The sequence below is a fragment of the Opisthocomus hoazin genome, chromosome 1, assembly GCF_030867145.1.
Source record: "Opisthocomus hoazin isolate bOpiHoa1 chromosome 1, bOpiHoa1.hap1, whole genome shotgun sequence".
NCBI lineage: Eukaryota > Metazoa > Chordata > Aves > Opisthocomiformes > Opisthocomidae > Opisthocomus > Opisthocomus hoazin.
In genome coordinates this window covers 29,832,362-29,845,090 of record NC_134414.1, presented here as the reverse complement: position 1 = coordinate 29,845,090, position 12,729 = coordinate 29,832,362, and the positions used below count along the sequence as shown (strand labels likewise).

Sequence of the window (12,729 nt, the reverse complement as noted above, 5' to 3'; positions counted from 1 at the left end):
GAACACTGATTCGTCACTTTCTGCATGTGCTTGCCACATTTGCACTTTCTGCATAATTTCTGCATTACTTACTGCCTCACTTACGAGGTAAATTTTGTAACTGTAAAGAAGCAAAGACATCACATGAAACCCCATAAAAATCCTTGAAACTGTTGAAGGATATTATTGCAGGGATCATCCCTTTTCATTCTCCTCTAGGGACAACTCTTTATCTGCCTGTGTGATTCCAACCAACCTACCTGAGCATACAGTGTCCCTACCAAATATAGATAGATGTATCAATAATGTTGGAGCACAGCCTTCAATTAACTTTCTTCTATGGGAATTGATTACACTTTTTTTGTATCTTTCACTAGTTTCTCAAAGTCACGCGGAAACACTTGAATAATTACTCTGAGGAGGAAAAAGCAAACCGAGAGGTTTTTGCATTCAAAGATGACAGGGCGTGTCTTTACACAGCATCTCACTTAGAGAAAAAAGGAGTACAAAAGCTATTGCTTTCAGTTTCTTTAAATGAAATCAAATGCAATGAAGTGAAATCACAACACTTTAATAAATGATTCATTTATTTAGCAAAAATAGTTATATAAAGTCCAGTGAAAATGAAAAACTGTTCACATCAAATGACTAATAGCTAAAATAATATAATCTTAAAACAGAAACAGTACCTTCAATCAACAGCTCTTGTCCATGACTGCCCAGCAATGTTCGGGATAGGAACGGGGCAAAATCAACAAAAATTTCTCGCAGGAGAGGAGCCACCTTTTCTAAGGCTCTTTCAAGCTTTGCAGTGATACTGTGGAAAAACGGAGACCATGACTGGAAGAGCACTTAACAACAGATGCTAAATTATATCAAACCATACCTGCTTTTAAAAGTTACTGTACGCTTCTTTAGAAAAGAAGTTGACCATAATTTGATTAAACTTTACAGTGTTTAAATGGCTTTAAGTAGACACAAATGTCCTGTCAGTCAGCAGTGTGTCAGCCTCATAAATTCTACAGCATTTAGAGTACTCCAGAACATGTAAAATTTTCATTCTCATTTTCAAACACAGTAAGAAGAATGTCACATATTCAAGTGTCAGTGTATTTCACCTATCTCAGCTTATATGCACCTCCTCATTTTATATACCTTTGAAAGCTTGAAAAGAGAAGTTTTTATTGACCCAAAGCAATCACAAGTAACTTGCTTTTTTGTTCAAGTTTTCAACTAACAACATCTAGCAGTGCCATGCTAGACAAGGGAGTGTATGAGTAAGTGCTTCAGCACTGGTATCAAGAAAACCAATATTCTTTTCTTCAGCTTTGGGGGAACATGATTCCATGTAAATCACTTCGTCTTTGCAGTTATACTTTTCTGCCTGCTGAGATTATACCCTCTTTGAAGCACGGTGTGCTCCTTAATTTCTACTTGTGCAATGAGAATAGGTGTTGTGACTTCTGTTTGCTTCTCAAATACCAGAAACAATATTCCGTTGTCTGAGGATACAAACATACCAATAATATGCAAATGTCAGCAGTGTGCTAAGGATTGCACCCCTTAAGAGTCCTTCTTCCCTTTCAAAACTTGACAGGGCAGAACACTTGCGCTCTCTGAAATTTTTATGCCAAGATTAAAAACCTGCTGTTATCTCAAAGAAGTGAGCTATAACTTAAAAACAGAAGTGAAATTACATGCATGTTCTGGTCTACCAAGAACTTTTGCTGTTCTTTTTCTGGTGGCTGGAGGGGTTCTCTTTGTGCTTGAGTTACAGCACCAAAATCTTACTGACATTTACAAGCGCACCTATAGGAATATACATTTATTGACATAATCTAAGAGAATGAACACTGACATTAAAATTTTATACTGTATCTACTATCTATAAACACTAAGAAAAACTGGACTTTTAAATTCAGATCCCATGAAAATCTCTACATTTACAAAGAAAGCTGACATTATAAACAGTGCAAGTTATCCTTCACGAACTTAAAACCACAGAATCACAGAATCACAGAATCACAGAATCACAGAATGGTAGGGGTTGGAAGGGACTTCTGTGGGTCATCTAGTCCAACGCCCCCTGCCAAAGCAGGGTCACCTAGAGCAGGCTGCACAGGACCTTGTCCAGGCGGGTCTTAAATATCTCCAGAGAAGGAGACTCCACAACCTCCCTGGGCAGCCTGTTCCAGTGCTCCGTCACCCTCAGAGGGAAGAAGTTCTTCCTCATGTTCAGACGTAACTTCCTCTGCTTCAGCTTGTGCCCATTGCCCCTTGTCCTGTTGCTGGGCAGCACTGAAAAGAGTTTGGCCCCATCCTCCTGACATCCACCCTTGAGATATTTGTAAGCATATATTAGGTCCACTCGCAGCCTTCTCTTCTTCAGGCTGAACAAGCCCAGCTCCCTCAGCCTCTCCTCATAGGAGAGATGCTCCAGTCCCCTCATCATCCTCATAGCCCTCTGCTGGACTCTGTCCAGTAGCTCCTCATCTTTCTTGAACTGGTGAGCCCAGAACTGGACACAGTACTCCAGATGAGGCTTCACTAGGGCAGTGTAGAGGGGAAGGAGAACCTCCCTTGACCTGCTGGCCACACTCCTCTTAATGCATCCCAGGATCCCATTGGCTTTCTTGGCAGCCAGGGTGCACTGCTGGCTCATGGTCAACCTGTCGTCCATCAGCATATCTAGGTTCCTCTCCACAGAGCTGCTTTCCAGCAGGTCCGCCCCAAGCCTATACTGATGAATGGGGTTATTTCTCTCCAGGTGCAGGACCCTGCACTTGCCCTTGTTGAACTTCATCAGGCCCCTCTGCCCAACTTTCCAGCCTGTCCAGGTCTCGCTGAATGGCAGCACAGCCTGCTAGTGTATCCACCACTCCTCCCAGTTTTGTGTCAATCATTTTACTGAATTCCTATAGCTTATTTTCTTTCAGTGTGTTGCTTTCCCATTTCAGATTCAGATATTGATTTTCTAATATTCTAAAGGAGGGATTCATATCATCAGCCTCTGTTACAGATGATGAGTTGAAGGGAATTTCACTGTGCTAAAGCCTCAGTTGACTATACTTGAAACACAGGTGACTAGCTTAATTTTTAATTTGGAACATGAATCTACCCCAAGCTTTTGCTGCTAGAGACAAAAAGCCTACTAGATGAACCCAGACTTCTCTAAACCGTGTTTTAAAATAGGCCTTCACTGTAAATTGGTTTAAAAGGCCTAATTTTGAAGTTCATTTAACTCTGAAAACTTTATGTATAAATGAAAAAATTCAAGTCCATAAGTTTTAAAATTATGATTGATTTTTATTTAAGAAGCGAGTAATATGGGAGGTGTGGATGTGCTATTAATCAATGCCTGAGAGGAGCTATGAAGAAACACCTTGTTATGAAATGGATATCTGATGGATCTTGTATATTATGGAACTATTCATGGGCAATTGGGCATAGCATTCTGTAAAAATGTGAGACCAAAGTTTAGCACTGTTTAAAAATGCACATCAAAGGACAGAAATTAGTATTTAAATAAAGAAAAAAGAAAAAAAATACTTCTTCCTTCGTACAAATCGCTGGTGCATTAACATGTTGAAAACTGATTGGAGTTCTAGTCCTTCAGATTTAAAAAGAACCAGCAAAATTAAGAAAAAAACATACACAGAGACCCCAAAAATGTTTCAGGGAAGGATGTGGCTCATCTATTGCCTTTCCTGTACATACACGCACAGAGGAGCAAAAAAGGAAAGAGACCAATCTAATTCTACAGCTGTTTCTAACATCTATTATACCTTATAACACATCCTGCAATCATTATGGAAATCTCTGTGGAGATCAATGTAACTAGCTTTCATGACTGAACCAAGAGATACTAAGGGGTTTTTGTACGAATGAATATTGTTTTTTTTCCTTTCCATTTCTGGACATTGAAGGCAAATAAACACTTCAAGCTTTCAAATTCTATGAAATTCAAGATTGTTTATGTTGCAGATTAAAGGCAACACACACCAGAAAATAAATTATATATATTATATATAAATATATATGATTTCTATATATACAAAGATGATAAACTGGGACAGGAAAGAAAAAGCACAGTAGCAACATCAGATTAAAAGAAATACTTTTAAAACTGTGAGCAAAAAGACCAAAGAATCCTGCAGGCAGTTCTTACTACCTATTGCTTGAATTGGTCACAAGAAAGTTCGAAGAGAGGTGGGGGCTCACACTGCCCAGTCCCAAGTATGCTGCCTTCCTGACCTCATTCCAGGCCAAACCTCCACCTCCAAAACAAGACTTTTACATATCCAAAAGTCCAAGCTCATCCTCCTACTCACTTTGCTCAGTCTACAACCATAAGCAGCTCTTTTCCTATGCAGTTGCTGTAAGGGAAAGCTTAGCTGAGTTAGTGGAGGCCCCATCCCTACAAATATTCAAGGCCAGGTTGGACGGGGCTTTGAGCAACCTGGTGCACCTGAAGATGTCCCTGCTTACCGCAGGGGGGTTGGGCTAGATGATCTTTAAAGGTCCCTTCCAATCCAAAGCATTCTATGATTCTATTCTATGATTCACTTCATGCTCTCTGACCCCACAACAACTCTGATTTTTATCTCATAAAAGCTGAAGCACAATGAATTCAAAGTGAGAAAACCAAAAATTCTATTATCAAAATAAAGTTTTAATTGTTTCCTGAGTGTGTGGGGAAAGCACGGAAGAAAAGGGAAAAAAACCCAAAAGACATTTCTTGGGTTGATTAGATTTTAAGTTATCTATACTTCTGATATTGTGTTCCACATTATTTTTTTCAGTCACTAATTTCAGTTAGTACTCAGAGTACCACTACTTCTGAGTGCAAATTCTGAGTTCCAAATATGAATTCTAGATTTTTCAGCTGAAGTTATTGACTCCAGGAAAATAAACTTTCAAAATACTTGTGAAAAAGACAAGAACATTGCATTGCTTAAAATAACTGAAAAATAAACTGATTAACAATCCAATTTAATTTTAACCTACTTCAGTATCTGAATTTTAAAAAGGATCTCACCCTCAGCAAAGCACTGTCCTAATATATGAAGAAGGCAAGAAGCAAAAGGAGTGGTTTAATTACGCCACAATTCTATTAACTTGTCTCATAACACTGTCAGGCAATAAATAACGCCATACAACTGGTCATTCTCTCATTGCTCATTTGCACCTTTTTGGAGTGGAGCCAACAGCCCTACGCTTTCAGCCTGGGCTGGCACCCATTGCTGTGATTCCGCCTGCACCACTCACTGACGCTTCAGATAGGACCAGCCAAAAAAGGCATTTTTTGCACTGTGTGTTAAATCGCTGAAGCACCAATACTTTTTTTACAGGTTACCTAGGGCCCTTGATTTAAGCTTATTGCCTTTCTTATTCATTAGGGAATGAAATTCTCTTGTTCATGAGCAAGTAAGGTCATCAATAGCTAACTTGGCTGCTGTCCCCACTCCAATCTTAAAACCACACCTCAAGGTGGCCAGCTAGCTGAGAGACACTCGGCAACTCCTTTAGCATACCCTGGGTCAGCTTTTTTGGACAGAGAGGTGTGCACCTCAAAAAGGTCAAAAATTTGTCTCTGAGGTGTGCTGCGGCACAACTGAATACCTTTACAAAATAATAACCTATTATACGAAGATATTTAACAGGCATGTCAGAGGGCATATTCCTGGCTGCCAGTAAGTGTAAGAGGGGTATTAGCTAGCCCGTGGCATGTGTCTCTTGCAACTCAGACTCAGATCTGGTGCACCATTTAGTCAGCTGCCTGAATACATGTCTGGTTTCGTCCCCTGCAGCTTAAATAGGGTTTTTGTTTGCTCAGAAGAGGTTGTATCTCTCTTTATGCTTGTTAGTGCTCCATTGCCAAGTCATGCTTGTGTTCCAATTCTTACTATCATTACCGAGCAACGTAAAAGCCAGTCAACTAAAAAATTGCTTTTAATGAAGTTTTAGTGCCTGGCATAGTTCTTAGAAGTCTGACTTTTCAGTGAAGTGTTATTTTAGTATATACATTTTTAGTACTGAAAAAGTACATATTGTACTACATTAATAATTACCATAATGCACACTGAATGAGCTAACATACATTTTATACTAATCTGTATGTATGAAATTATTGCAGAAGGAGAAATCATAATTAATATTCAAAGACAGAACTTGTGTACCTCATGTTTTCAGCTGAATCCTCTGGCATTGGAGCAACAGTTTGGACAGCTGGCAGATTTTTGCTGGTAGCACCATTAACAAAGCTGGATGACGAAGAGGAAGAAGAAGATCCTGAGTCTACTGCACCTGTCCCCCAAAAAATACAAGTCTTAATTCAGTCTGAAGAAACATAACTTTTAGAGACTTATAATATAGTCCTTGTCTTAATCATCTACTTTTAAGTAAGGAAATAATGTTATTTATTCTAAAACAATCAAAACCATTCCATATGATTACCATATAAATTAATACCTTATTTTGCTAGTATAACAATAATAAGCTTAAAAAGCTACTGAAAATCAGGCAAAATAAATCCTTACCTCATTTTCATTATTCCAAAATTATATTCCAAAGATGAAAACATTTTTACATCATCCTGTAAAGCAAGATCTTTCTAAAATAAAGGTATATTTAAGATGAGCTTGAGTGGAGAATAGAAGTTTAACTATTTTTTATAATGTATATATGCACACACTTCTTGGCTGCTCAGCTGCAACTACAGGCAGAAAATAAAATGCAAATTAAAAAATGACGGAGAAGACAGAAAACGTATATTCCTTCAGGAAGTAATGGGGGAAACCTGTCTGAGGAGTATTAAGACTCTAATTTTACTTTTCCTGACTCCTTCCTCAAGTCATGGAGAATTTTAAGATCTTAAAAGTAGGGAAGGCAGTGGGGGTATCACTTCAATGGGCTGTGAACAGCTGCCCAGAGAAAAGATACAGACAGAGCACACATTTATACTTCATGTGATCTGGGTCAGAGCTAAGGGCTAAACTTAGACTCTAAATGCCATTCTGTCATGTTGGTTGAAATGGCACTGTGAGTCCAGCCTCTCTGAAGCAAACCAGCAAAGGCTCAGAGCGGCCAGAAGCAGCAGTGAGGGCACTGCGATAAATGCGGCCCCTGTTCTGCTGCACAGTCCTGGGGCAACCCGGCCCTGCAAGGCAGGCAGCAGCGAACGCTCTGGTAGCCGGGGTTCCAAGTTCAAGGGACCACAATGCTACCAGAGATGTGGGCGACAGGCAAGACTTATCCAAGGTAGCAATGAGGGGTGGAGAATCTCAGTTTAGAGATCAACGGCACTATTCTGCCAGTTTTGAAAAATGAAAACTGGTAACTCCCTGTTGCTGGTCAGTTTTAGCAGCATGATACATTACTGTCCTTTGCATTTCACAGGTATATATTATTTTTCAGTTTCCTGCAAAGCCCTACAAAGCATTTATGGTTTCTTAACTGCTTAAGTAGTCAGCTGACAATGAAATAGAGGTCAAATGCTGGTGAAGGTGAAAAATTCTCTGGCAGCAGGGATAGGCGTTTTCTTTTTTTTTTTTAATTTGCCTTTAAATAATTTTTACTGATAAAAGAAATAAGGTAAAAATCACAAGTTTGACTGGCTCATTTAAGAAAATTTATATTCAAAACAGTATCAAAATGCAGCAGGATTTGCTGGGCTTGCTGACACTACAGTAGCTGATGAGGTTCAGGATTTAGGCTAGGAACTGATTTAGTCTGCTGGTTTAATAATGCAAGTGGGAGGTGGATTGTGGCTTACACTGTGGGTTCTGACTTGGACTAAATAGAAATTGCAAATGTACCCAAACACATGGAGAAGGAAACACAAAAATATAAGGTAGGCTGTTTCTCCCCAGCTAGGAATCACAGCAACTTTGCTGGGAACAGGGTACCTTAAAAAAGACGAAGGCTTCGTATATATGTGTATACGCATGTGTGTGCATGTGCTTACTTATATTATTTACATATTTATATTCACATATACATAGGTAACATATTTTTATTACTTCTTCCCTTTTCCTTCCCAAGTTAAATTTTCTTCATTAAGGTTGTTGTCTACAAGTGCAGTTGCTAAGTTGTTTAACCCGCTAGGCTCCCAGAAGAGCAGGCCAAACAGACCTAGAACTACTGGATTAACACAGAAGTAAGATCAGGATATGAATTACAGAAATCCAGTTTAAAACCTATAAAACCGGTCTTTTACATAAAGAGATGAAGGAAGAAAGCCTATTTCCCAAAAGACACATTCAAAGCACTGAAAAGACTTCAGTAACATACATCTCATTACACCGTGACAGTGACATTGACTATGACAGCGATGGCGGATGAAATGTAAACACCGACTGCAATCCATGAATAACTGAAAAAAACACCTTTTACACAAGTCCAGCACAGAACATACCTCAAAGATAAAACTGTATTTCTAGAGTATCTGGGACATACTGTAAAAACAACTGTAAATAGAAGGGTTGCGGGGACATCTAGTGTTTCTAAAAAACTGTATACTGTTTCTTTTTTACCATTGTAAAAAAAAGTGCTGTTCAATGAAATTCTACACACTAATTTAAAATCATTAACAACATAGATAATTTCACAGAATACAAGTATATAAACCAGAAAGTATCTGGATACTTCATGTACGTATCTCAAAAACTGACATACATGATCACTGTTTTAACTACTGTAGGCATAGCTTAATTAAAAATTGTAAAATGAGCATTTTAATTGAATAGATACTTATGTTTTCAATGTGATACTAGGTTTTTTTACCGCCATTAATGTGTTTAGTATTTCAGAATGTTGGCATAAAATTCAAATCTTCAAAAAAAGTTGGAGGGGAAAGACTTTTCAAACTATTTCTTAAAAGAATTCATCAATAAAGTTCATTCAGATGAATTCAGGCCTAAAAGGCTTTATCAAATAAGATCACTAAAGAAGTTCAGTATACGTATAATTCTAATTAAATCTGATAGTTGCTGAACTCCTGTTGAATCAGTACTTTTCCTTTAATCAAGCTAATCCATAGACTAGGAGAATGAAACAGGTGCATTAAAAAAAAAAAGCTACAAGATCTACAGCCTTTAATCCACAGTGAATGTACCATGGAGTCTGCAATACTGTCCTCTACTAAGAACAGTATCTGGGAAATTACTGATTTTTAAATGCAATTACTTACAAAGAAGAGCTACTACATTCCAGCCCAAACAGTTCAGGTCTTTAATCAGTGAGAAGACTGAAAAGCTTAAACTATTCAGTATCATTTTGGAAAACAAGGTTTCCAATGTAGGATATTTTTTGCATGACGTAAGAGTACCTAAAAGGAAATCCATTCAAGATTAACAGAAGTGGCTACACAAATGGAACTGTTCATAGAAGTGATAACATTATTCAGAGCATTCATTCCTCCCATCTGCCTCAGGATAATTAGATTTTAAGATTTTTTATTTATCCTTAGAAAAATCAAAGTTCTATTACCAGGTATTAAAGGTAATCTGCAAAAGGAAAGAAAAAAAAATCAGTGTGTCTTCATATTATTCTATGAAGCAGAAGGATGCCAAAAGCTTCCCCCACCATTTTATGCAACCCCAGGGAGATTTTCATTTTCTCAAGCCTTGACTGAAGTTGTGATATCCTTGAAGAGAGCTCTTCTCTCAAGTGCTTTTGCTTAGTTTAGAAAGAAAACAGACCATAGCCAGACATTTCAAAGAAGTTTAAGTAAACATCAGTTGCTCTCAGTAAGGATTCATTTCAGAATGGAAACCACAGTCTCCATGGTCAACAGGCTCCTTCATGATAGACAACCACACTATTACTATTATAAATAATTAAAAAAGAAGGTATTGTCCTCCTTGTATAGGTCACAATAAACAACTACTGATAAGACATGACTACAGTTAAATTAGATAGATTCTTACTGAAAAACCTTCCAAAAATCATAGCATAATTTTTGATAAATAGTAATTGCCCAAAATATTAATCTTCCACAATCTACAATATATTTATTAAGTAGTTAGTTGTCTCTGCTTCCTTTGATGCACAAAAAGGCATTAATTGGTATATATCATATAAACATCCTCTACTGCAGAGCAATGAGAAGTCAGCTCATTTCAGTTCCAAGCTATTCTTATAAAAGTTAAGGCTCTTTATTCACTTATTTAAGGCTGTGCAAGTCCATTGTGCACTATCAAAGATTATAAATATATACCAAGAGAGAGAACTGGCTCTAATAAAGGCCAAGATTGAATCTTTCCAGGTCTTTATTTCAGAAGTACAAAAACAGTAACAAAAAGATGATTAAAAAACAAAACACCACTAAAAGTAACAAAACAAAAAACAAACAAGAAAAAATGAGGGTCACAAAAATATTTAAGGACAATACCTGTTGTATTAATCATACTTTTTGGTGTAGCTCCTGTTGCAGCAAATATATTAGGCGTACTACCCGGTGGCAGTGCACTCCCAGCTGTGGCAGCTCCAACTGTGGTAACAGCCAGGCTACCTGGAGGGGGTTTCTTCACCGGTACAACCACGCTCCTGTGGAAAAAGAAGTGGAAGATCACTAAAACTGCACAACAGAGTTAGCAAAAGTTTTCGGTTATGATGGGATTACGCTGTATTATAACTCCGTTGCTGAGGAACACATAGTGTCAATTTTCTTAACCTTCCTGAAATAGGGTGAGACTACATTAATGGACCCTAAAACCAGACCTGCTTTGTCTGCAGCTTCATGTGATTCTTTCAGTGCCCATAAAAAGGAAAGACCACACCATTTCATTGATATGTTACGAACACCACTATCACCTGTGTTCTAGCTCTGCACAGAAAATGTTAAGTGTTGGAAGCAATGCCAGCATACTAGCAGTCCGCATGGATGCAGTCTTAATGAGTATGTTAATTTGTTGATCCTCCTGAAGTTATCTAAGATAACAATTTATTTGCCAGTCATCTGAACACTTGAATACAGTAGTTGATTCTTCAGTACCATGCACATAATGCTCTTGCAAACATAGTTGACTAACAAACACAATTTTGCACTCAGCTTTCTGGAAAACTTTCACACTCATTTAAATCAGCAGCACATGATGTACATTGAACACCTAAAATACAACAGAGTAAATATTTGCTCCCACAATACTGATATCACGTCCATTGGAAAATAAAGGTGTCTTGAGAATTTGAAGCTTTTAAGAAGAGAACAGGGCTTCCATACAAAAAATCTGACATAACATCAGATATCTATAGACAACGTTGCATGCAAACTAACACATTCTCACTTAATCTTAAACCACTCTATTTTTAAAAATCTCTAAACTAAAAGACTTGCTGTATGTGTTAAAAGGGAAGAAGAAGGAAAATATTAGAGAGACATTTAATGATTATTTTTTTCAACACTGGATAGCTGTCATAGTGCAGACAACTATATTTATATTTTTCCATTTAATATTTCAATTTTTCTTTAAAAAATTGCTCCTAAAAAGTCTATTTCAGTAGAAAACCTGTATGAAAAACAAATCTGAAACAAATTATATATTAAAATGTATTTTCATCATCGTCATCCACACTTTTTTTGTTAAACAGATACACTCTTTAAAATTAATCATTGTGATCGAATAAAAGAGGAAGAAAATGTAACTAGGATAATAATTCCATATTTTGCTCTAGACATTCCTTTGGTAATTATTTTGTTACACTTCTGTGTATATATGATGGCACATGATGGATCAAAAGGTGCGGAACAATTTTTTACAGTAATACAGTTTGTTCATATATGTCTAAATCCTCAGTCTCCCTGGATTTTAAAGACTGCTGATGCAAATGGTATTGATGATGCCACTGTCAGAATTATATACAAGTGTTATTTTTTGTGATCTCCTCTTACATGATGACAGCGTACAAAATGACCCATAAGCAATTTTTCTCTCTCCTTTTTTAGAGGGGTAACAGTTCCAGTTGATGTCTCTGCATTCTGAAGAACAGTTTTACCACTACCCTGAAGTGTGGACTATTAGAAAGGTAATTCTAGGCATATTGATGGTTTTCTGTCTCCTTCCATTTACATTAGGAGAAGATGAGTCTGCACAATGCAATAGCTATTGATTAGGATACGTCACACTAAAATAATTGCTTTTGTCTGTAGTTAATAATCTCTTATAATTGTTGCTGATATGAAGTGTTTACAGAGCAGCAGCTACAGGTAAATAAAGCTGGGTCTACATGGGTTAGATTAATCTGCTCCATAACATCAATAGATTTCCTAAAATTAGCTCCTATCCACACACAAAGATCTCTAGCTCACCTAATACTTAACACAAATACTTGAGTTCTGGTTGTTCAGGAATACTGAATCAGTGCTCAAGAACAGAGTCCCTGTAGTGCATAAAAACACAAGAAGAAATGAGGACTAGTATCTTAAGTGGAAGCACCTCCTGATTATATTAATTTCATAAGGAAACTATTACCATTACCTACAGCATCTTTTCAGAGAACTGCAAGAGAAAGGTTAAGATTGGTGTGAATGAAGAATGAATAGGAATATTTGGGTAATGAGGCTCAGGAAGGAAAGACACAGCAGTAAAAGCTGTCTTAGACTGGCCTATGCTAATGACACATAGATTATCAGGTCATCAAGACCACTGGTGTGTGTGTAGCTTCACAAGCTAACCAGACCTTGGAGACAATAACAGTCAACAGTGATGACTCAAAGAGGAGGGGAAGGACAGAGAGACTGTTGGCAGC

At 37.5% G+C, this 12,729-nt stretch overlaps 1 protein-coding gene across 5 annotated transcripts in view; it reads right to left on the bottom strand.

The window, feature by feature from the left end:
• Positions 1-12,729, bottom strand: part of NBEA (neurobeachin) — a 544,466-nt gene that overhangs the window by 294,862 nt on the left and 236,875 nt on the right. For 4 of the 5 annotated variants that reach the window (XM_075420361.1, XM_075420351.1, XM_075420383.1 and 1 more), the window contains 3 exons: positions 10,373-10,527; positions 6,159-6,285; positions 669-796 (listed from right to left, as the gene is read on the bottom strand). In XM_075420361.1, the coding sequence (XP_075276476.1) occupies positions 669-796; positions 6,159-6,285; positions 10,373-10,527 (410 nt within the window). The remainder of the gene's footprint in view (positions 1-668; positions 797-6,158; positions 6,286-10,372; positions 10,528-12,729) is intronic. The other variant, XM_075420371.1, reaches the window with a different exon arrangement.